Below are 25,128 nucleotides of genomic sequence, written 5' to 3' on the forward strand. Positions count from 1 at the left end.
TCCATTAAATTTATCAATTTTTCAGATTTGTTGGCTCAAAAACTCACTAATTCAACGCAACCATGTCGTATATGCTCCCTCATTTGGAGAATGGTTGGCAGGTAAGGGAAATTGACAGTTTGATTTTAAAACGGCAAAAAAACCTGCAAATTTAATGTTTGCTGTTCAGAAAAACAGAATTCTGTGATGAAAATTTGTTTAAAATGCTCAAAACTGACAAAAAATAACGATTTATTGCAGGTGGACCAGGCGATTCTCGCCGAAGAAGATCGCGTAGTCGTCGTGCGATTCGGACACGATTGGGACCCAACTTGCATGCAAATGGACGAAACGCTCTTCAAAATCGCGCCAAAAGTCAAGAATTTCGCCGTCGTCTACCTCGTCGACATCACGAAGGTGCCGGATTTCAACAAAATGTACGAGCTGTACGATCCGTGCACCGCCATGTTCTTCTTCCGTAACAAGCATATTATGGTGGATCTGGGAACCGGTAACAACAACAAAATCAACTGGGCAGTGACCGACGGGCAGGAGCTGATCGACATCATCGAGACGGTCTATCGTGGAGCTCGTAAAGGACGTGGTCTTGTCATCTCGCCGAAAGACTACTCGACCAAGTACAAGTACTAATTATTTTAATTATTTTCTCTGTTCTCTGTGTTCTGTAAATTCTTAAACTGTATCTAAAAATGTTTCAAAATAATTTACATTTTATTCACTCGAAAACTGAGCGATTCTATACAAAAACAAAAATATATAGGCGGCTTGAGAAAATTGTGATTTTGATAATAGAAAAAACAAAACGCGAAATGAGAATCGATTAGTCCTTCTTCTTGTCACCCTTGGATTCGGCAGAATCTCTGAGAAGATCGGAGACGCGGTCGAACTCGCGCTGGAGCCCTTCGGATTGCTTCTTGAGAGTGTCACGGTCAGTGTTGGCGGACTTGAGCTCTCCCTTGAGCTTCTCGATTTGCTTTGCCAATCCGGCGGCTTCTTCGTTGGTGTCAGCCTGAAAATTTGGAAATTTACACGGTTTTTAAGGAATTTGAGCCTATTTTCTCACCGAGTTCATCAAAGTCCTGGCGGTCTTGGTAGCAGATTCGGCTTGACGCATTGCGGCCTCGCTGGCGGCTTCAAGTTGGGCGGCGCGGCCCAACAAGGTCATAATACGCTGAATGACGAGCCAAAGGAGAAGAGCGAAGCCGGAAATGTAGAGATTTCTCTGCGCACGGAACAGACGCATGTGGTGGGTGGCGTCGGATTCGGCGGTACGGCCCATTTGTCCCTCGAGCCCGTTGTACTTCATTGTCTCGCGAACGCCGTCGGCGAAGAGGATGAAGAGCACGAAGCCGAACGTGATCGAATAGATGTGAGCATGTTTGGCGAGAGCTGTGAAGAGACGGGACTTGAACAACTTGCTCCACCTGGAAATTGAGAAATTTAGGATTTTTAAGATTTAAAAATATCGATTTTTCGTCAAAAATTGATCAAAAGCTGCAATTTCCTCGGTTTTTCTCGAACTTTTCACCTACAAAGTCGGTCTGATCCATGGAAGAAGGAGGGTGAAGGTGATGGCGATTTCTGCGTAAAGCACGCCGGCCACGATGGTCCACTGAAGTGTCATGTTGTTTCTGAAGAAAAAAAAGTTATATTTTTGTCAAAATTAATAAAAGAAATCAGCGAAAAATGGTAAAATTCCACCGAAAAAAAAAAGAAAAGTGATAAGAAATAAGAGTTTGTGGGGGCAGTGCAACAAACAACTGCCTGAAATCGATCGGAACACAACGATGGACGAGAGAGAGAGTGCAAGAATTGGGGAGACCGAGGGGAGAGAAACGGAAAAAAACTAAAAACATCGAAGACACCAAAGAGCAGCGGAGACAACAAATAGAAAACAATAAATCTGTATTTGGTCAATCATTAAAGATTTTTAGAGCAAAAATAAACGTTTTTTAATCAAAAATCGCTATTTTTCATGAAAAACCGTCGAAAATTTCATTGAAATCGCTATTTTTCATCGAAATCAGGCAAAAAGTTCATAAAAATCCAATAAAATTGAAGGAAAACGTGGATTAACTTTAAAGGGAGTTCGATTTACCCGAGAGGGTCTCGCACCGAAATACTAAATTTGGGTATGCGCCTTTAAGGATACTGTATTTTTAAAACGCTTTTAATTCAATTTTTGAGGAAAATCGTTCAATTATGGCTAATTTTCTTTAAAAATTGCTCAATTTCGGCGATTTTCATTCAAAATTGGCCAAATTCACACAGAAACTTGAAGAAAAACTCTAATCGTGTCCCAGAATATGCAAAAAATCAATGTACGAAGTGGAAACATTTAGAAAAAAAAACCAAAAAATCAGCACTGCAAAACATGAATACCTCATGCTTTTATGCTCGGGGCTTTGGCGACGTGTATCTCGGCGTGTTGGAAGTTTTTAGATGAAAAATTGCGAAATTTTCGCCTCGAACATAGTACGTTATGGGCGTTTTTAGAGTAACTGAGACGTAGACAAAATGACTAAACAATCGGCGAAAGGACGACCTTGACCTATTTTTAAACGGCCGGGAATATCTGTGCAAATGTGGTTTTTTTTGGAGAAAAAAAAGACTAAAATGAGGAGTTTTCATAGATTTTTGAAGAAAAAATCGCTGAAATTTGCATAAAACAATTCAAAACTCTTCTTTTCTTCAGTTTCTCGAATAATTTCTGCTAAAAAGCTGGAAAAACTACCGGTTGCTTTAAAGGCGCATACACCATCAAGGATCATAGGTCTCACAGCGGAGCGCTGGTTACGGTAGCTTGGATATCGACTTTACTAGAAAACAATTTTTAAAAACCCAAATTTTGGTTTTTTCGGCAAAATTTTCTGTAATATGGTCAGAATTATGTTTTAAAATATGAATACGGCAAAAAAAAACCAAAAAAATTCTGGAAAAAATGCAAAATTATTGGAGCACCAGTCGAATTTATTCACAGGAAAACAATAATAAAAAAGGAAAAACAGTAATAAAAAAAAACAAAATATTATTCACAGGAAAACAATAAAAAATGTTAGAAAATTAGTTTACATAAATATTTCACAAGACTGGGAGAATAAAAATAAAATAACCGTGTTGATGAATGGTGTGAGATCACAGAAAACTCAATAAATAAAATAAATATAATTGGGAGCGGTGAATGGTAGAATTTCGAGAGGGAAATTAGAAACAATAAGGAAAACAATTAATAATGTTAGGAAATTAGTTTACATATTTCACAATAGACTGGGAGAATAAACATAAAATATATTGAATTTTGGGGATTATGGGGGCTCGTAGGTTGGGTCGCTCTCTTCATCGTCAACGAATCCCTCCATCATCTTCCGAAGCTCCTCGTCCGAATCCATTGCCGCGTTTTCGGGATCCGTGCGAGAATTATACACGCTGGACTGAGCAGATGTTGAGTTCTGCAAAAAGGATTTCATTATTCACAAGAAAAAAATTGGCGATAGGTTCCCCTGCGACCAAGGTTTTCTTTCACGTTTTTTGAACGGAAAAATGAAATCTTACGTGGCTTTTGCGTCCGGTTGAAGGGTGGCCACGTGTGTCCGAGCGATGCGAATCCCTCTGAGGCTCCAGTCTTTGCTCCTCCAGTGGATCCGTGATGAGATCCTAAACAAAGAAATTAATTATTCAAGAAAAAATTGGGCAGCGGTTCCCCCGCGACCAAGGTTTTTTCTTTACGTTTTTGACATGAACAAAAATGAATAATTAAAATTCTTACCAGGTCCGGTCGTCCGGTTGAAGGATGGCCTGGTGAAGGGAGCGACTTTTGGGAGTCGGAGTTGGAAGATTTGGACATTTCCGCGAGTTTGAGCTTTTTTCTGTAAGAAAAAACGAATTAATTACGAGTCACAGGTGGGGGAGACGTAAATAATTGACGGGAAATAATTAGATTTAATTAAAAATCATAAAAATGTAAAAGGGGTGCGGAAAATATTCAAAAACCGACGAAAATTGCAACGACGAATTTTGGGATTCGATTTCACTGCAACTTTTTTCGAACGAGGGACGAGGCAAAAAGGTTTCTAGGCCATGGCCGAGTCCCCGACAAATTTCAGCGGCCATTTATCTTGCTTTGTTTTCCGCCTGTTTTCTTTTGTTTTTCACAGCTTTTTCCCGTTTTTTCTTATTAAAACTGATAAATAAATATTTTTTGCAGATGCTAAAACAATTTCCAAGTGAAAAATTGTGAATTCAGTCGGCAAGTAGCGGTAAAAGTGGTCAATACAATATGATGGATTACGGGAATAAAAAACCCAAACTTTTTCCCAAACATCATTTACTATATATAAAGCGCGTGTCCTTCTGTCCCTATGTAGTTTGATCTTTGATCAGAGCAACGAAATTTTGGGAAACCTTATGCTAAGTGCGCAGCAGACATCGATCGAGGTCCGCGATAGACACCGTTTATCTAATGTGTTTTCTCAAAAAGTCGGGGGCCGCGCCGTAGGTGCGGTCCACGGCTGGTGATGCATATGCTGTTTAGATGCTAAAAGTACCTGATTTTCATAACGAGACCGCTGAAAAAGTTTTGAGATTTTCATAATTCAACATTTTGTGCCAAAATCTCGACTTTTTCACAAAAAAAAGTTGAATTTTGAAAACCTCAAAACTTTTTCAGCGGTCTCGTTATGATAATAAGGTACTTTTAGCATCTAAACAGCATATGTATCATGTTTGGGAAAAAGTTTGGGTTTTTTATTCCCGTAATCCATCATATTACATTGATCACTTTTACCGCTACTTGCCGACTGAATTCACAATTTTTTCATCTGGAAATTATTTTAGCATTAACAAAAATATTTATTTATCAGTTTTAATAAGAAAACACGGGAAAAATCTGTGAAAATCACAAGAAAACAAAGCAAGTACAAAATGTCGTAAAATGCGGTGTATTGTGTGCAAACACCGATTTTTAGCATTTTTTCTCGGCCCTCGTTCGAAAAAAGTAGCAGCACGGCCCGGCAAGTGGTACATCCATGCATATGCGCTCTACTGATAATTTGAGTGTAGACCAGGTTTGGGCGCGTGATAACGAAAAAAGCTTTGGTCCAAAAAATTTAGAATTTAATTTCGGACATTTTTTATATGCATCACAAAAAAACTGGACCAACCGTTTTTGAGATACACGCGCCCAAACGTCCAAGTATACAGTAGACAAATTGCGTACAGGTACCACTTCTCGGGCCGTGTGCCACGGCCCGGCGGGGGGTACATGGACGAGAATTCTCTACCGTATTCCAATTTGACTGACTGCGTGCTCAACGTTGAGTACTCAGTTTAAAGTTTCGTACACCGTTGCGTACTACACAGCGCGCATTTTAATTGACGACATTTCGCGAAAATTAACAGAAGATTTTTTCGGAATTATAGAGCTGAAATTGAAAAAAAACTATCAAATTTTCATCGAATTTGTGAAAAATCGTAAGTATGAAGATCTTTTCTTCACTATATTCAAGGAAAATCGATATTTAGCTTTTCACAGACGAATGATGTCTCATTTTACTAGGCTAACTTAAATACACAGCACTTTTTGGGAGTTGTGCAAACGCGCTCCATTGGACACCTCACGCGCGCGCAATTCAAACTGTTGTTGTTTGTTTACAAGTTGTTTACAAGTTGTTTACAAGTTGTTTACAAGTTGTTTACAAGTTGTTTACAAGTTTCTCCACTTCATTTTCATTCGTTTCGCTTCATTTTCTCTGATTTTTTCCTCCGCTGATGGTTTTTTTTCGAATTTTCTCGTGAAATACTTATTTTAATTCCATTTTTAACGCCATGTTAAAAAATTAAGCACTAATTTCCGTAATTATAAGAGTATAAGTGTATCGTCTCTTTCTAATAATCTTTTTTCATCGCATTTTCTCCCAGTTTTGTGAGTTCTCTCCTTTTTTTGGCAAAAGCTGTTTAAACAGAACAATTTTTCGAACAACAAAGTAACAAAGTACAACAAGGAGAAAAACAAACTGAAGAAAAAAAAATTAAGAGTCATTTAGAGCAGAAAATGCAAAGAAACTGTGAGAAATAGTTATTAATAGAGAAATTGTAAAATAAAATGGTTCAGTTACGAGTCCGACGATTCATCGGAATCGAATTCAATCTGAAAATTAGACGGATAAAGCTCGAATTTAGAATTGTTGGAGCATGGGCATTTAGTGTGCAATCGTAATGCGCCGGATTTTTACACAAAATACATCTCTTCCAATCAGTAATTCGGCTCTCATGCTGTTCTGGGTGAGTATCCGGATCAAGTGCAGGGTCTTGCTGAGAACTCTTATTTTTTGTTCAGCACTTCTTTTAAAAAATCTAAACCAATCCACAGATACTGCAGTTGTGAAGGTTCCTTTTAGGCAATAAGCGTACTGTTGCGGTTGGCGTATTCTCTTTCTCTGCCTTTTTACGAATCTAAAAAATCCATCATAGTTTAATATGCATATTAATCATTTACTTTCAACGCAGGGGCCATGTGCATCGATTGGCTTGCTGTCATTGTCGGCCCGTTGGCGTCTGTGCGTACTACCAATGCACTCGTACCCGTTTGCTCGAGCATTTCCTTATAAAATTCTTCAATCTTGTTGAGGTCATTTCTCATTCCGGGGTCTCGGTTTCTTAACTTTTTTCGTAAATTTGCATGCAATAGTGCCGCCATCTAAGATTTTGAAATATATATTTAGAGTTTATTTTTATATCTCACGTTTGAAATGCCATCAACTCTCTTTGTTAACTCATCCGTTTCGTTTTGATCGTCATTTCTTCTTTTTCTTTGTTCAAAATTATCAATTTCAGCTCGATGTTGTGGCCGCTGATGTACAAGGATATCGAAAGGAGCTTCATGCGCAGGGACATCGAAAGGAGCATCTTCTTCATCGACAAAGTCGTCAAAATCCACAAAGGTGAGCTCTTCTTAACGCCTATTTTTTGCTGAAAAATTCTGTTACCCCCCACTTCTTTATGACCCCTAGCTTTCTATGTACCCCTACCTCTCTATGCCCCCCTACTTCTCTATGTCTCCCTAGCTCTATGTTCCTCTAGCTCTCTACTTTAAAACGTACCGATATAAGTCAAGAACCCATGTGTATGCTTACAAGCAACACCTACTGAAGAGGCAGTCGCAGTGATAACGATATGCACAGGCATGACAATTTTCGCAATGAGTGTTCTCCTGAGAAAACGTTTTAGCATAGTATTCAGTAAGATAAGGTAAACATACATTTTCATCGCAGAAGCAATTCAAAAAATCAGTCACGATGTATTCCTTATTTTCTCGTTGATTACTAACTCGGTATGATCCGTCGTCATTCTGAGCGATTATGTAGTGACTTTCATCTTTGTGAAACTGTCGGCATTTGCTGTGGTTCTGTCCTTTTCTGGGACAGGCCGCATACATATTTCTTGCTTTCTGAAAACTCAGATACCTAGGAATACAATTTTCTAACAAAAACCTGGACCAATTTTCGATGAGCAACCATTTTCGTGGCTGATAATAGAATCGCGATTAATTTATCACACCTAATTCCCCGTTTCTTTCCAATTTGAGCCTGAAAAGTTTACGTAGTGCCGAATTTGAATTGTTTAACTATTAAGTAGTTTACCTTTAGAACCGAGTGCCATGATTCTGCAAACATCGATGTATGGCAAGCAATATTTTCTCGAGACGAGGCTGACCATTCATCTATGCGCTCTAAAACTTATCATTTCTTAAATTTAAACCGTCGTCGGATAATACCGTAGTAATATTTTGAAAAATAGCTGGCAAATTCTTTAGCATTTCTTTTGCCCGATTGTTCCAATGTAGTCAATATAGATAGCATTCGATGAATTACTCGGTCTCTTCTAGGCTCACGTACCAGTTCCACCAAAGATCTGATGGTATGATTCATAATTTCAGGATCGGTCTGCAAAAACTTTTGAAAGCTAGGCTATCAGATGAAATTTTTTACAATCAGCAAGGCTTTAGCTCTTTTCCTCCACGACCTCAAAACGTGCCACCTACAAATTACTTTGTGGGTGTGGGTGTTGTCAAAAACAGCTGAAAACCCGTTCCAGAAGCAGTTCGCTTCATCAGTCATGAAATATGCCGGTCGGAACTCTGGCAGTAATTTTTTGATTTCTCCAAAAAAAAATTGCTATTTCTGATGATGTTGTCGAGCTGGATAACAAGAAACCTAAAAAAAAACTGAATTCTCAAATGAACTTTTGTTTTATTGTAGACCTGCTGGCTCTCCTCTATCAGAATTATCGATTACAGTAATGGTCGTGAGTTTCAATCCGTACCGGCTCACATTGTGTGTGTCATCCAATAAAACCATTTTGTGAGAGTACTTCTTCAAATTTTCCATGTGCTGTGGTGTGATTACAACTGAAACTTTCGATTCATATTTTGTGTAATATATGGTTTATCGTACCTAGAGTGAAGTTCAATCCATTTTCGTCTGGAAGCGTGAAATGACGGAATCCGTCGGCGGGATCCTCCAGCATAACTCTCTTTTTCACTGATTCCAAATCGTCCCTATCCAACTGTTCCTGGTTCAAATTCAACGAATTTCTTAGATTTCTGAAGTTTAAAAGTGTTACTTTTGATGACAATTTTGCCCGATTTGAAATTTTAAGAATAATCTGATACGATTCTACCTGATATCTTGCGGCAAAAGATAGAAAAGTTTTGATAATTCGTCCGAACTCTTTTTCAGTTCCTCAATAATTGCATTATTAGACAAGCCCTTAGATGCCAGAGCGGAAATTTCCATCTTCTGATTAGAGGTCAAACTCAAATCTGCCACCTTGATTTCGTGACCGTAATGCTGAAAGCACGCCTCAACCGTAAACTTCTGGCCTAGCTGCACCAACTGAAATTACTTAATTTTAATCAATTTTCAGACAGAAATACCTTTAAAAATGCCGTGCACACTGCACTACCAGTGACTTTCTTGCTGGAATGACCTTTCTTCAGCCCTTGCACTACATTTGGCTCATGGGATCCCTCGTGAATACAATTCATTAAAGTCACTTTTCTTTTGCCATCTGTAGTAGATGTTCGGGTTGTGAGAGTTGATCCTGTGTCTTCTTGCCTCTGTGAGAACCATGCCTAGTAATAGATAAATTTTCCAAAGAGTTTTACACAAATATCTTCAAAGTCTCACTAGATCTTTCTGATAAATACCTCAAAATCATTTTTAGTTCTGAACACAACTGTATCTAGTTCATGGTGACTTTCGTGATAATTTTGGAAGTGTTCGCACAGATCCGAACGACTCATACTGAAAGTTTGGTTTTCATCGTGGCAATCAAAATGGGGGCATTCCAGTCGCTGATTTTTCATCTCTTTTACTTCAGGAATTTCTCCAATAACCTCAATAGGTTTAAATTCATCAGTACAAATACGATATTTCTGCAAGTTCGTGTTAAAAGCAACGAAAAATAATTTAAACCAACCTGCTTTGCTGTAGGATACAGTGTAATTTTACTGGGATCCGAGGTGTCTGGATGTGCCCGACGGTAATGGTTGAGAACTGACGCTTTGGATGAATATTTCCCGTTACAGTCATTGCAGGCATACATAGCTGTACCTTTTTCAGCTACTTTGGCAGCAACAATCTGGTTGTTGAAATTCTCTAATTCCTGTGTTGAAAGGCGGTGAACGTTCTTGAGATGCCTTCGAACTTCAGTTTGAATAGCAGTGTAGGCACAGCCCTCCACGATACAGGGAATTTTGCACGTTGATGTGCTCATAGTTTTCAACGTGTGAAAATTAGATGACTTGTAAATGATGAAGTAAATTTTTTCAGGCAGCCCGTTTAGACCCACGATCTCTGATTCTCTTCCTCTTTCACGCTATTTCCTATTCTCTACGACATTCCCACGCTGAAATCTTTGCGTCTCTTGTTCCTGCGCAGTCTCTAATCCGAACCGCCCCTCCCCTCCCCCCTTTTTTTCTGAATCCTAAAAATTAATACCGTTTTTCAGGAGTTCCGTAAAGTTTATTCTTTTAGCCATTTTCAAGGTTCTGGAGAATCATCTGGTGAATCTTCCGGCGAGAGTTCAGGGAATGAGGAAACTTCCGGTGATACATCACCAGTCGTTCCTGTTGACGAACTCACTCTTCAACAGTTGGAGACACTCAACACGTATGCTCAACAAGTTCAAGCTGAATCACAGAAGCTCATTCACCAAGCTAACTTCGTCATCGAGGATAGTTTATCGACCCCCTTTAAACTAAATATTTTAAATCTTCCAGATGACCGCTCTCTGCTAACGCACAGAACTTTGGAATCCTCTCGAACATCATGCTTGCCAACTCTCAGATGGTTCTCGACAGTGCTCGTCTTTCACTCAATGAGACTGAAACCGAAACCGGAACATCTGCTCTCTGCCATGGAGATTCTGAATGTGGAAGTGGGAAATGCATAGGAGCTCTTGTCGGAACTTGCAACTGCAACTCTTGTGTCGATGGATGGCCGTAAGCTTTCAATTTATTTCACAGCAACATTTCAAATGTTATTATTTCAGATGCCAAGAGGACAGTGCTTGCGGAGGATTCAACAGATGTCTACACCAAGAACAATCTCACTCTGACCGAAGCCCTCACTTCATTCTGCAATGGAGCCGAAGACAATGTCGAGAAGTGCCACGGATTGCCATGCAACTATGGATTATGTGCTTGTTAATTGACCCCATCTTATCAGCTTTTTTATTATATATTGCACACATTTTTACGGAATGAATAAAAATTTCATGATCCTAATTGGCTTCAATATTTCAATGGAAAAATAATCGGATAATTTCCATCAAGTTCGATGATTTATGAGAATTTATTAATTCAGGAGGTGGCTTCGGGTATATTCCTCATCCTTCGAAAGCATGTTAGATTGATCAGATGAACGAAATTTTCTGAAAATAATTATTCGAAACCGACGAAAAACTGTATAATTGTGAAAATATTCTGAATTTAGTGTCACAATGAGCCATTTCTGCGAGATTCATAGTTTTTTCCCAGTATTCTAATAAATCGCAACTCCATTCGAGTGTAGGATCCAAATCGTAGACCTTTGATCTATTTTAAATTCATTTCCAATGCTAATGTAATAAACACATTTATTTATTAGAACGTTCTCAACTGAATATATAAAAAAATAATAATCTTGAGAATTTTGTCCAAATTTCCTGAAAATGAGCTTTTTGGAATGACTATAGATGTGAGCTGATACAGGAAAATCTGAAAATTCGAATTTGAACACCCGCCGAAAAGTTGTCCAATGGAGCGCGTTTGCGCAACTCCCAAAAAGTGCTGTGTATTTAAGTTAGCCTCATTTTACTCGATGGAAGTTTCTGATGAGCTGTTTTTATCGATTTTTGAGCGATAAAAATGCGATTTGTTGATAAAATGGATAAATTATATAAAGAAACAACATATATTGCTCTGAGATTACTTTTTGAGAATCAATTCTTTATTTTTCGGTCATTTTAAATTAAGCATTAAAATAAAAATATTAGAAATCATAATAAAAAAAACAGAAAATCGATATATTACTATTTCTTCGGAATTTCACGACTTTTTTGGACGAATTTTAGTCTGTAAACTTTCTTCTTCGAATTTGTGTCCACGTGGCTTTCAGTCGAAGAAGATTCTGCAGCACTCCTTCTTGCTTGCCCACAACTTGCTCGAATTTTCTAAAATTTTTAACTTATTGAAATTGTCATTTCACCTTTACACTCTCTTCAGCTAAACTATTACTGCATTTCGGAAGTTGATAAGATACTGGTGGAGCAACAAGTGGATGGCTTCTAGTGATTGGCTGGCTTGTCGAGCAAGTTTGTGTGATTGCCTGAAATAATTTTTGATTTCAATTTTGAGTTGATTTAAAGGGCAAACACTTTTTGACTACTGGATTTTTGACTACATTGCTTTTTGACTACGAGTGTCTTTTTCGCTACTGACCGAAAAAATAGCTACATTCGCACTTTTGTCTTTTTGACTACTGAATGTCTTTTTCGCTACTGACTGAAAAAATAGCTACATTCGCACTTTTGTCTTTTTGACTACTGAATGTCTTTTTCGCTACTGACTGAAAAATAGCGGCAAACACTTTTTGACTACTGGATTTTTGACTACATTGCTTTTTGACTACGAGTGTCTTTTTCGCTACTGACCGAAAAAATAGCTACATTCGCACTTTTGTCTTTTTGACTACTGAATGTCTTTTTCGCTACTGACTGAAAAAATAGCTACATTCGCACTTTTGTCTTTTTGACTACTGAATGTCTTTTTCGCTACTGACTGAAAAATAGCTACATTCGCACTTTTGACTTTTTGACTACCACATAAAATTTAGCCCTGATCTTTTGAATTGTGCCCATTCATTTGTCTGTAAACATAAAGTGGGCCAATATTCCTATGCTGTCATATTCTTATGCTGACGTCTTCTTATGCTGTCAATGGTTTTTTGTCTATTCTTATGCTGTCGTTTCTTCTTATGCTGGCGCCCAGTACATTGAAATCTTCTTATGCTGACAAAGAAGTCAGCATAAGAATACAAGAAAATTGGCCCGTTTTGAAAAATATTCTTATGCTGGCAAAATTTTTTTCTGCGGATTTCGTGCTCCAAAAAGAGCATAATACCAAATTTCGAGCTCTTTTGGCTTTATTTACTATAAAGATGAGTTTTTTTTTATCCTATTCATCTAGAAAAACCCTTACAATAAATGGGGATAAAAACTAGGAAACATAAAGACGAGGGGAATGAGTGAAGTGAAACCGGCAAATTAGGGAATGTGGAGATCAACAAATATGATAAACCAAAAAATTAAAGAGATGGTTATGGGTGGGAAACAAAACAAGTCAGATTGTCTTTCTGAACATCAAAAAATACAAAAAAACTAAAAAACTAACAACATCTAGAACAATAAAAAAACAACGAACTGCCTTTAAAAAAACAAAAAAAAACAAACTAGTTGGAACATTTCTTAATTTTCGAATGAAAGATTGAGTGGGGAATTTTAAAATTGAATGTCAAAGGAATGGGGAGATGGCGTTGTGAAATACCGGTATAATGCTAAAGGCTTTTTGAACCGTCTCGAAAAAAAAACTGGGAATGAATATAATTAATGGAACTAAAACTCGGTTAACAACTTAACAACTTGAGAAATCTACAACATGCTTAACAAAAAGAAAAAAAAACAGATTAATTAAAAATAGGGTCAAAACAACAACAAAAAAAATGACGGTAAGTTCGTCAGAAATATGATTAAAGCTCGACTTCGTTTCGAAGCTCAATGTTGAATGATTTCTCACGCAATGCACCTTTCGTCTTGTAGAAGACTGTCAAAACATCATTTGGAGCATCATCGTTGAGGAGCCGAATTTTCAATATGCGGCTTTTCAACACAGTTCCGGTATCAGGTCTGACAGAATAATTGTTCTCAGTTCCCAGTGTGGCCCGGAAGGTGAGGCTCTCAGTCGTATTGGTGTACAGTTCGATATCCCACAGATCAATGATTTCGTCAAAACGCAATAGTCTATGGCTCGGAGACATTTCGAAATCATCGTTTGGTTGAGTTGGCGACGGGTCGAAAATTGTTGAACTGGTACTAAACGTAAGAGTTAAAGAAGAAAACAATGTGTGATCGACTTACCGATTTCTAGCCGACCTTCGACTGTCGTTGAGCTGGCTCTCGTCGGCCTTGTCAGCGTCGAGTTGAATCTCTTCGGCATGGTTGTCCTTGAGCTCCCTTTCCACAAGTTGCCTTTCTTCGAGGCGCGTTGACGAAAAAATAGGCGTGAATGTGCTTTGAGGCGAGAACAGCGAAGTGGTTTCATTGTCAAAATTCACTTCGTTTTCGCTCTCGGTGAGTGTAGTTCTTGAGTTAGCGGAATCGTCTTGGCCGTTTGATTTCGGGTCATCCTGTATACTGTCAACCTGTAATTCGCGTATTAAAAATTCACGAATGACTGGGAGAAACGTACGTGGAAACTTCAACCATTTTTCTTTTCCGGTTGTTGGCGGAATTCTTCTTTCCAATTCTGTCGGACAGCTTCATTCCACTTTTTGGGTCGATTCTGGGTCCTTGTGATTGAAGAGCTTCCTCTTTCTTCTGCTTTTTGATAAAAGTAAGCATTTTATGCCATTGAATCATTCTATCCGTGCCAGAAAGATCCTTCAGACAGCGCAAACTAAAATTGTTTATGTTCTTGGAGACTTGAAGACTACACTTACACATGGCGACAAATAAAATCCAGCTTTTCAGAGTTACATTTGTTGCAGATCAGCATTCCCTGCGTGAGCTCCACCGATGCATATTTTGGGCCGGTACCTGAGTCATCTCGGAGATTGAAAATGTCTGTGTCGCGTTGATAAATGTCGATTTCTCCACTGGGCTCCGCTTCTTGACGGCTTCGTTCCAAGTTGACTTCTACAAACGGGAACCTATTTTGACTTAAAGGTGGAGTAGCGTCGATGGGGAATTTGTTTTAAAATACGCAGAAGGTGCCAAAAGGATAAGTTATAATGAAAAAAGAACGAAAAAATTTCATTAAGTTTGAAAAAATCGGACTGAATATTGCTAATTCTCGCTACCAATTTTGAATTGCCGCCAAAATGATTTTTGAATTTGTTGTTTTTCGTGCTTTCCAGAAAAACAGAAAATTCTAAGTTCATTTTGGCGGCCATTCAAATTTGGTAGCGAGAATTAGCAATATTCAGTCCGATTTTTTTCAAACTTAATGAAATTTTTTCGTTCTTTCTTCATTATAACTTATACTTTTGGCACCTTCTGCGTATTTTAAAACAAATTCCCCATCGACGCTACTCCACCTTTAAAACTGTAATTGTGTGTTACCTGACAGTAGTTGGTATGGAACATCTAACGCTGGAAGCATTCCTCCAGTAATTCCTGCATCGGCAAACCACTGAAGTTTTTCGTCCATGGACATAGTCTGTAGATCAACTGACACGATCACGTACTCGGAGTGTCCCACTGTGCTCCAGAAACACTCGTTGAGTGATTCTGAAATGGAAAATCTCAAATTTTTCTCACTTTGGTATTTCTCACCTTCGCATCGCTCGTTGAGCTTTACAATCAGTTTGTCCAGCGTCAGTTGCTTGCCGATTGTGACTTTAATGGCTCGATTGAAATTCTCCGAGATGTTATTAGTTGAGAATTGTCTCAAATGGCCAGCCATCAGTTTGGCTTTCGCCGACGCACATTCGAAGAACATCGATTTTTTATTGTCGTACCTGAATAATAAAGTTACGATTTTGAAGAGGGATGAAGTCGTGAATTTACCACTTCCATACGTCTTCGTGCACTTCTCCTTTCATAATGGAAAGACGCTCATTGTACGCATCTATCGTGAAGACTCCGAGAAGACCTGTTTTCCACTTTCCATCTCGCTGAATTAACAATGTTTAATTAATTAAAAGAAGAACTCTTCTTCTCGCTTTCTCGAAACATAATGATTTCCTTCAAGAGGACTACACGATGGACGGGTCTCGCAGGGAAGAGTAGCGAAAAAGACATGTAGCGAAAAATCCATCATTGAGAAAAAGGTGATTTATCGCCACGTGACCCTTTTGCTAAGCTTATTCGGAGGACTTTCTGCACGTGTAGCCCTCTCGGAGAAAAAACATATAATTTTACCTGAACTCCGAATACAAAAGGCTTCGCCTTGTCCGCCTTTGGTCTTTTGAACTTGTGAATCATCAACGAATAGATGTGCAGATCACATCGTATAACTCTCACGTCCAACGCCTGAACAAGTACGGTACTTCTTTTTATTAAATTGGAAAAGGAAGACTCACTTTGCTGTATTCAGTTAAACTGAATTCGCCATCCATTAGAAGGCATGGGATGATTTTCCCACTTGGAACTCCTCCTGCCTTTCTAAATTCTTCAACAATAAAAGAGGCAAATCCCTGGTGGACTTCAGTAGCCCGAGAAGTGTGAATCATATAACACAACGGTAAGACTCTATTCTTCCTTGATCTCGTTGTCCTAAAATAATGGGATTATTGTTGCCTTTATTCTTTTGAAACCTACATAAATGTGTTTGTTTCTCCGAGAAGTGTCGTCACGTAGGCATCCCCGAGGTTGTACGTGGTGTCCACGTGCAACCTCGAAGGGAAAAAAACTCCATCGTCCGTTTTTGCAAGTAATTCTTCGATTGCTACCTTTCGTGCTTGTGGAGCCATTTGGCAAATATCTTCGATTTCATCACGCCACTCGGTAACGCGAGATTCTTCAGGGCAACTTTTCAAGAAAATCTTGATCGCTTCAGGGAAAGATTTATAGAAAGTAACGTCGAGTACTCCTCCATCAGCTGAAAATCATATTTCTCAACATATGCAAGGTAATTTTCACACACCGACGGTGTAGCTCAGCCTGTCTCCGTGTGTGCGCTTTGCGTCTTCGATCATATCCTGTGTCGTGATTGCCTTAGGCCCTGTTTTACACATGACGACGTCGCCGTTCGCATTATGATGAAGGTTATGCAACTGAAACAGAATAAAATTATTTGCATTTAAAGGTGGAGTAGCGTCGTTGAGGATTTTGCTTTAAAATACTGAGAATGGCACAATATATCGAATTATCACAAAAAAGGAACGAAGAAAATTGAGTAAGAATGAAAAAATTCGATCGGAAAATAGTGATTTTCAAAACTCTCGCTAATCTATTTTTTGAAATACCGCGCCTTTTCCATACGGTAAACAACGTAAACAACGAACCCCGCCCATTTTCGTGCAAACACACATTCCGAAAAGTTGTTATTGCACCAAAATGGGTGAGGTTTGTTGTTTACCGTATGGAAAAAGCGCGGTATTTCAAAAAATAGATTAGCGAGAGTTTTGAAAATCGCTATTTTCCGATCGAATTTTTTCATACTTACTCAATTTTCTTCGTTCATTTTTGTGATAATTCGATATTTTGTGCCATTCTCAGTATTTTAAAGAAAAATCCCCAACGACGCTACTCCACCTTTAACCGAAACAGTTTTCAAACCTGCTTTGATGAGACTTCGATACCTAAATCCTTTGTTGCTACTTTAGCTCCACGGATAGTGCGGTGTGGCATGACTGTAGTCAGAAGAGTTTTTCGGTCTTCAGCTGAAAATAGTTATTACAGTTGTATCCTACTTTTGTTCTTTCTCACCTAACAATCGTCTTTTCCGGTTTGGATCAGATGGACGTTTGTATCGTCCTTCCATCACAGAGTAATAGATATAAACGTGTTCCTTGTGTGGGAGAACCTAAGAATCAATAAGTCTTCGCCGTGAAGTTTTCAAACAAACTTACGAGTCTGGTGAAAAACGGATTCTCAAAGTCCGTGCATCTCCTACTCTTGATGATTTCACCAAAGATTTTGGCGTTCTCATAACGCGGTGCGTGTTTAGTAGTTTCTGGGGTGGCGCTCTTAAACCAGATATGACCGTCGAATGGCGAAGCATCATTCCCTTTCAATGGAACGCGGACTGTCAGCCTGCTCTGATGCTCAAGTTTCTGGAGAATGTCGGGTGTGATTTCATCCGCAGCGACGTAGCTGAAATTTGAAACTACTGAATACAATCGTGAAAACTCCGAAAAACTCTTACCTCTTTCGGTTGATGATCTTTTCCCAGTCATTGCTGCAGAGCCATTACTGATTTATTCCGCTAAAAAAATTATTAGAATAATTTTTAAAAAAATTATTAGAATAATTTTAAAAAATGACAGCGGAAATTGCGAAAATGCGGAGCGCTTTGAAAAAATTGCAGAAGAAACAAAATGATTTCCTTCAAGAGGACTACACGATGGACGGGTCTCGTAGGGAAGAGTAGCGAAAAAGACATGTAGCGAAAAATCCATCACTGAGAAAAAAGTGATTTATCGCCACGCACGGTCTCCTCGGGTGGAAACGAAGGGGGAGGGAGATTGCTTGCGCGTTTCAGCGATGCGCACTTCGCGTGCTGGCGCATTTTTGGAAATTTAAATTTTGCTAGACAAAAAACTTTTATCTGCGCAGATATCTGTTATTTTTTCACGCGGAAAACGATATTTTTATTGGAAAAGGGTAAAATGATGAAGTTTAAATATGTTTCTGACCATTAAATTATAATAACTGTTTTTCAGGTGGAGAATTCAACAAAAAATTTGGATTTTTATTGAAATTGTACGGAAACGAGGCTCATTCATTAGCGGAAGTCTGGAAATTTGAACTATTTGCAGTAATAATTTAAAATATTGATTCACTTTCCGTTTTGAACAGTTCTGGAGCCAAACACGGAGTGTATTTTCGAAAAGTTTCGATGAAAGTCATGAAGACTCAGATTTTCTGGGATTTCATGCACAAATTTCTGGAAGTCGCTCGTTTTCTCAAAATTTTGTTTAAATTAACGAAAAAAAGCTATGGAATGGGCCTCGATCTGAACCAATTTCAATAAAAAACCAGAAAAAGAATGGAAAATGTAGACAAAAACAAAATGTTTCGAAATATAATGAATGAAATATATGTGTAAAAAAATCAGCAGACTTTAAGAGGTGTTGTCCCAAGTATCTCCACTATCAAAAATATAATTCAGATTTGTGAAATGTTGCAACAAGAGCCGAGCTCGCAAAGTGGGACTTTGTGCAGAAAGATATCGTTTCTCGACTCTATTGAATAAAGCATGAAAACAACATTTTTGATATAAATTTCTTCAAAATAATCATTTGTATTATTGTCGTTTGCTTCAATTTTAGATTTTAAGAGCCAAGTTGTTGAATATCTGATAAAACTTTCGAAAAAACTGGGTGTAATGATGAATAACTTCTACAAACTATCTTTGAGTTTTGGAAAACGCCAGTCAAGGCGCGTCGGAGCGCGCCTTGGTTTTTATGTGGTAGTCAAAAAGTCAAAAGTGCGAATGTAGCTATTTTTCAGTCAGTAGCGAAAAAGACATTCAGTAGTCAAAAAGACAAAAGTGCGAATGTAGCTATTTTTTCGGTCAGTAGCGAAAAAGACACTCGTAGTCAAAAAGCAATGTAGTCAAAAATCCAGTAGTCAAAAAGTGTTTCCCGATTTAAAGCAGTGAACCTACCATCGGGTTCGGACGAGAAAGAGCATTGCTCGGTAGACCACGGAATCCAATTTTCGTTGAATTGCCTCCAAATGCAATAGAAGTTTGTACGTTTTGTGAGAAGTCGGGCTGGAAATTTTCAAAATTTGAAACTTTTCGTGAAAAATAAAAATCTCACCACAGCATTTCGAGATTTTGTCGATTGTGGAAGCCTTTTCTTGGAGCTAAAATTGATTTACGATGGAAAGACCGGGAATGGACGTGTTCTGAAATAGTTGTGTTTTTAAGAATGCATAAATTTTTTTCTGTACCAAAATTACCATAGTCATGTCATTCATGATGTTACGACACATGAGCTCTCTCAGAACATGGATGTAACGCCTTTTCTTGTCCCGGTAATTGCAAAATCTCCTCTCAAGTGCATTGAAAATCGCGTGGACAGATTCAACTCCTTGTTCTGTGATCCTTCCAATGTTTCTCACATCTTTTGCCATTTGTGGTGCATGGTAGACCAACAAGTGCAGCTTTAAAATAATTGTTTCTTCGGGAACCGCTACTTTCAAATCCTCCACAAATCCGCGAATCGAATTTTGAAGTATTAAGACGTCGGAATCATTTAAAAACTTGTTTCCCGAAAGTGACATAATAGTTGAAAGCTTTCCCATTGCTGATTTCAATCCGAGCAACATTGGGCATAAATTTGGGCCAAAAATGTTGAAAGTCTCCTCTACAACAGCCGGCGTTAGCAGCAATTTCAAATGGTTTCCGCAAAATGATTGGAACCAAGCCTGCTTGTCCGCTCCAAACTTAGCCCAACACTGTTCCATTTTTTCAAGTGTTCCTCCGGGAGTACCATTCACAATTGTGTCGAGCAACAATTTTTCCGATTGAAGTGCTTTCAGTTCAGCATGCGACTCCAATTTCATCTTTCCGGTGGCTGCTTGATACTTTTCTTCCGCACTTTTGATTAGGTTAACAGCGTTTTTTAGAGTTGCTTTTCGTGTTTTCAGGATAGGGAAACAAGTAGTGTTATCCAAAGTGACAGAATATTTCCAGAGGGGATTGAAGATATATTTGTCAAAAATACCCATGATAATGTGCAGAAGAGGAATCAAATAGAACATGATCGCAACGTGTGGCAGAAGTGGAGTACATCCTTTGCGAACACCCAAGTCGCCATTTTCACAACAAGCTTTGTAAAGATCGATTGTTCGTGGGTGGAATGTTTCATCAACATTCATATCCTTGATTTTCATCCTCTCTTCAGCTCCCCGTGGATTCTGTGCAAAACATTTGAAGCAGAAATTGTGGGATGAATGTCCTTGGTGTCCAAGAATATCAGATTGAAACTTGCAATCTCCAGTTGCAATTTGCACAATTTTTGCGGTTTTTTGAACTCCTTTGTCCAAATATCGAATTTTCGTTAGCTTGCCAAGCTGCTCAAGAACGTCCGGAATGAATTTTTTCAGAGACGAGTAATTGTCGGATCCGTCATATACTGCAATTACCATAACGTGTCTCGAAGAATTCGGTCGAGATACGTTTCCGATTACCAATGCCAACTTTGTGCTTCCACCTCCAGCGTCACCAACGACTCCAATGTTGATTACTCCTTTCGTGTATCCGTCGTCCACAAATTGATTTGAATTGCATAGAAGCTCTATTCGATAGGCTAAAACTTCTGCAATTTTCATGCACTGCACAATGGTAATCACTTTTCCTTTATTGTCGAACGAAGTGGAAACTTTGAAACTGGAGATCATTGATAACTGGATTGGCAAATCTCTTGCGTTCTTTACCGATGGAAGCAAATCATAGCCAATGGCATTAGTCAAATAGTTTTTGATTTTTTCCATCTGACTTAGAGATAATCCGCATTTTGATAAAAAGTCAACGGCCTCAAAGTTTGAAAGCTTGTTTTTGTAGCTTTGATTCTCTTCTGAATTCAGGAATTTTGTAAATTTTCGAATAAATTGTCCGACGTCATCCTCGAGGCAGATTTCGTGTTGAAGCAAGTGAAGAGCTTTGCGAAATCGATTTTTGATACAACTTTTGTTTCTTAGATTCGAAAATTTAACTTTAAAAGCTGATTTTTTAAGGTTTTCAACTTCTTCGGCGTGTCTTTGTAGACTCAGAACCATAGCTTTGCCACTTTTCTTCACATCTGCACAGCTTCTCACCAATCGACCTTCTATACCACTGACGATCGTTCGTATATTGCATACTTCCATTTGCAGCGAAGAATTAGATGCTCTTATAGTGATATTTTCATGGCGGACTATTTGTATTTCTTCCGAAAACACCGCAAACGCATCATTCTGCTTTTGTATTTCTTCTGATATTTCATTTTTTTCATTTTTCAGTCGTTCGATCGTTAGTCGGAGCATTTTGATCTGCGGAATTTGCTCAACATTGGAGATTATTCGAACCCTCGGTGTACTGAACGAGTTTCGTGAAGGTGTCGGTGGAAATACGGGATTGGAGAATCTCTGCGAAATCATATAATATAATATTAGTTTTGAAATATTGAAAAAAATTACATTGTGAGAAAAAGTCGGAATATCGTCACTAAAATCCATTTCCACGTCTCTCGTCAGAATTCCTTCATCCATATTGAAACAATTTGACGACCTGCATGTAGTTGCGGAGCTACTGGAAGCAATGTCGGGATGGTGGGAGTTTCGATCTTCTGAACTGATTTCCTGATTAGCCTGTGGCGACGAACTGCACGTCTGAAAATCACGTTTTTGAAGTTAGAACAAACTACTCCAACTTAATTAAAGTAGACAAAATTGAGCTGAACGAACCTCCACTTTCGAATTGTTCAGTTCTTCCTCTTCAGTTTGATCTTTTGAAACTCCATTAGCACTGTTCCTTGCTCTCTGGGCATTTGCTAAAAGAAGGCCTGCACAAGATTTTTCTTTTCTTTTTTGTTTGAAGTATACTTTTGTCATCTGGAAATATTGCATGAATATTATAAGGGAAACAATTTTTAAATATCGATTTTCACGAAATTTGAAAAAATCAATAATTTGGGCGCATGATATTGAGCTGAATGTTTCGAATTTAGAATCAGCATGCTTTTATTCATATTTTAGGATCTTTTTAAAAAATCTGGACCAACAGTTTTTGAAAAAAAATACTTTTCGTTCAGAAATGTACTGATTTTCCACTGATTTTCACGAAATTTGAAAAAATCAATAATTTGGGCGCATGATATTGAGCTGAATGTTTCGAATTTAGAATCAGCATGCTTTTATTCATATTTTAGGATCTTTTTAAAAAATCTGGACCAACAGTTTTCGAAAAAATTCAATTTTTGTTCAGAAATGTGAATATTCACTAAATCGAAAAAAATAATTGCAAAATCCGTCGGCTGAGCATTCAAAACTTATCAATTTGAAATCAGCATATTTCAGTGTATAATTAAAAAAGATTTCAAAAATTCTGAGACCAATTTTTGTTGAGAAAAATAATTTTTCGTTCGAATTATCGATTTTTCACGAAATGCCAAAAACAGTAAACTTGGGCCCATGCTAAAAGCCTGAATCTTTCAAATTAAAAACCAACATGATTTTTTCTATATTCTAAGACGTTTAAAAAAAATCTGGACCAACAGTTCTTGAGGAAAGTAATTTTTTATACAAAAATGTGCTGATTTTTCACTAAATTCAAAAAAATAGTCAAGTTGGGCCCATGCTATACACCTAAATCATTAAAATTCAGAACCGCCATGTATTTTTTCATACCATAGGCTCTTTAAAAAAAATCTGGACCAACAGTTTTTGAGAGATGTCAAAAAAACAACTCACTTTTCGACGTTTTTCGTGTTTCCCCGGATGATGCGGTCGATTTTTGCTGCGATTTGTGGTCTTTCGCTGAAAATATTATTTTTATTTCAATTTTTAACGAAGAAAACAAGAAAAAACGACGAGAAAACATCAAAAAACACGAAAAAAACGTCGAAAAACTCCCGCAACCTCATGAAAAAAAATAAAGCACTGCAGCCGCGGGACTAGTTTTCGCAACTTTCTAGGCCATGTCCCGTTCGCCGTGTCGTGCGTGTGCAGTGGATTTCAAAATGTGCGAGTCCGCAATGTGTCGTCGCGGTGTACGCAGAATCTGTGCATACACCGTTGCGTACCGTAATCCTCGAAAGTTCTTAATTCCTATTATCGATTATTCAGAGAGGTGATTCAGTGGTTTTTCGATGAAATCGATAGAAAAAAGATTGAAAATTGCAGAAATATCAGCGAAAAATTAATTTCAGAGCATTTTTATCGGAAAATTGTCGAAATCGAGGATTTTTAGAGATAAATCGACGAAATATGAGCCCGCCACGCGGTTTTCTTGGGAAAACAAGCCCTTTGAACACAAAATGACAACAAAAATGCGATAAATCGCAATTAAATTCCAGTTTGTCCTAATAATTGCATCATATGACGACACAAAAGGGTCTTTTCTCGGAAGGAGAGGCCGAGAGCAGAAATTTGGGCAAAATCACGGATTTTGACAGGATTTGCACATTCGAGGACAAATTGAGCTGGAAAATAGTTGAAATCGACGAAAATTGGCGTTTTCATCGAGAATCTTCGAACGGAGGATGCTCCGGGGAAGAGATTTTCTCCAGAAATCGACTTTACGCAAGATTACGCAAGATTCTTGACTACACAAAAGGCTATTTTAACGCTAAATTCTCGTGATTGAGAGCGAAAAAAAGCTAAAAAGAAAAAAAGCTAACGAGAAATGAGTAAATGGGAAAAACCGGCGAGAGACGCAGAGAAGACAGGGGAAATTAGAATACGTCCGCGCCCGCTGTCGGTAAAGATCGTCTCTCCTCCTACTGTAGTGTGCAACATTGTACGCCTGGTCGTTGTGTGCATGTCGGTGACGAGTTCCACGAGTCATCGAGCATCTGAAATCGAACGAAAAGGCACGAAATAATCATAAGTGTTTATCTAACTAAAAGTGTTACGAATATAAGAGTGTGAAAATGTGCTGATCCTTACACTACCTAGAAAAATAATTACTTTTTTTCAAAAAATTCGGAAAAATTAAATTTTCATTGAAAAAATTCTTAAAAATTGGAAAAATAGATTTGAAAACGTTTTTTTTTCAAAAATTCAAAATATAATGTTGAATTTTCTGAAAATTAGTGCCTTTTTAATTTATTTACTGAAAAATACTGAACAAATTGTCATGGAAAATGCATTTTTTTTCGAATTTTTAAAAACAAATTCAACTTTTTCCGTTTAAAACCTCACTTTTTGAAAATCTTAAAGCCAAAAATAAATAATAAATATTTAAAAAAAATAAATATTAAACTTTCCAAGAAAAAAAAGAAGAAATCATGTTATTTTCAGGTAAAATAAAAATGAACATTTCAAAAAAAATTAAATAACAGAGACTATCAAAAAAAATTATATCAAAAACAGAAAAAAGATGGAAAATCTTTAAAATATGGGGGAATTTTCATCGTTTCTGATTCTCCGACATTTCCATTTCATCTCGAATGACCATTGATGGGACGTAGTGAAGTCACACGATGGCTCCGACTGTAGGATTTCGGCCCTGCAAAAATTTAAATAAATTTTCCTGATTTTTCAAAATAAAAGTAATTTTTTGGAACTTTTTTTTAAAAATTAGAGCGTTCTAATATTTAAAAAAAAAACAATTTTTTTAAAGCATTTTCCATGCAGAATTTGAGACTTTCAGCTTATTTTACAGCTATTTTGTAATTTTTCCAGCCAAAAAACGAAGATTCTTCTACCTGGAATTTCTTGAACAATTCCTTCGCAATATCTCCACTTTCCCTATTCAATATCGTCGTTTTCAGCCATTCTCCAGTTGGCAATTCATTGTCCTCCTCGTCAAATGTCTCATGGATATCTCAGGCGAGCATCTGGAAATTGAGGCAATTTTCAGAAATAATTGTTCAATTTTTTTTCGTATTTATTATAACGGGAACACAAAATTCTAAGAATGCGTACTAAGCAACATATTTGACGAGCAAAATATCCCGCAGCGAAAACTACAGTAATCCTTTAAATGACTACTGT

General features: G+C 37.8%; 4 protein-coding genes and 2 pseudogenes across 6 annotated transcripts; 2 read left to right on the forward strand and 4 right to left on the reverse strand.

Moving 5' to 3' along the window:
• The first annotated feature begins 17 nt into the window (after window positions 1–17).
• Window positions 18–772, forward strand: dib-1 (Thioredoxin-like protein). The gene is made up of 2 exons (NM_001276811.4): window positions 18–101; window positions 241–772. The coding sequence occupies exons 1-2, from the start codon at window positions 63–65 to the stop codon at window positions 628–630; spliced, it is 429 nt and encodes a 142-aa protein (NP_001263740.1). The 5' UTR covers window positions 18–62; the 3' UTR covers window positions 631–772.
• Window positions 696–1,631, reverse strand: Y54G2A.18 (Endoplasmic reticulum transmembrane protein). Its single transcript, NM_067866.8, has 3 exons — window positions 1,533–1,631; window positions 1,064–1,424; window positions 696–1,009 (listed from the first exon to the last, which is right to left on the reverse strand). Exons 1-3 carry the CDS (start codon window positions 1,622–1,624, stop codon window positions 821–823), a joined length of 642 nt encoding a protein of 213 aa, NP_500267.1. The 5' UTR covers window positions 1,625–1,631; the 3' UTR covers window positions 696–820.
• A 1,318-nt stretch (window positions 1,632–2,949) lies between these two features.
• On the reverse strand, window positions 2,950–3,866 carry Y54G2A.19 (Intraflagellar transport protein 46 homolog). The gene is made up of 3 exons (NM_067867.3): window positions 3,767–3,866; window positions 3,553–3,654; window positions 2,950–3,449 (listed from the first exon to the last, which is right to left on the reverse strand). Exons 1-3 carry the CDS (start codon window positions 3,842–3,844, stop codon window positions 3,306–3,308), a joined length of 324 nt encoding a protein of 107 aa, NP_500268.1. The 5' UTR covers window positions 3,845–3,866; the 3' UTR covers window positions 2,950–3,305.
• Window positions 3,867–6,103: 2,237 nt separating this feature from the next.
• On the reverse strand, window positions 6,104–9,774 carry Y54G2A.20 (annotated as a pseudogene). Its single transcript has 14 exons — window positions 9,478–9,774; window positions 8,933–9,130; window positions 8,677–8,891; window positions 8,451–8,599; window positions 8,258–8,404; window positions 7,986–8,155; window positions 7,772–7,940; window positions 7,638–7,726; window positions 7,488–7,583; window positions 7,256–7,444; window positions 7,098–7,207; window positions 6,494–6,694; window positions 6,409–6,450; window positions 6,104–6,309 (listed from the first exon to the last, which is right to left on the reverse strand). Coding segments are annotated over exons 1-14 (2,278 nt in total).
• Window positions 6,832–10,784, forward strand: Y54G2A.36 (EB domain-containing protein). The gene is made up of 3 exons (NM_001392275.1): window positions 6,832–6,938; window positions 10,009–10,501; window positions 10,552–10,784. Exons 2-3 carry the CDS (start codon window positions 10,329–10,331, stop codon window positions 10,763–10,765), a joined length of 387 nt encoding a protein of 128 aa, NP_001380097.1. The 5' UTR covers window positions 6,832–6,938; window positions 10,009–10,328; the 3' UTR covers window positions 10,766–10,784.
• A 787-nt stretch (window positions 10,785–11,571) lies between these two features.
• Y54G2A.21 lies at window positions 11,572–23,952 on the reverse strand (annotated as a pseudogene). The gene is made up of 9 exons: window positions 23,914–23,952; window positions 22,882–22,947; window positions 21,877–22,023; window positions 21,610–21,801; window positions 19,390–21,558; window positions 19,248–19,335; window positions 19,091–19,198; window positions 11,756–11,867; window positions 11,572–11,712 (listed from the first exon to the last, which is right to left on the reverse strand). Coding segments are annotated over exons 1-9 (3,062 nt in total).
• Window positions 23,953–25,128: the final 1,176 nt, after the last annotated feature.

This window comes from Caenorhabditis elegans, chromosome IV, assembly GCF_000002985.6.
Source record: "Caenorhabditis elegans chromosome IV".
Taxonomy (NCBI): Eukaryota; Metazoa; Nematoda; class Chromadorea; order Rhabditida; family Rhabditidae; genus Caenorhabditis; species Caenorhabditis elegans.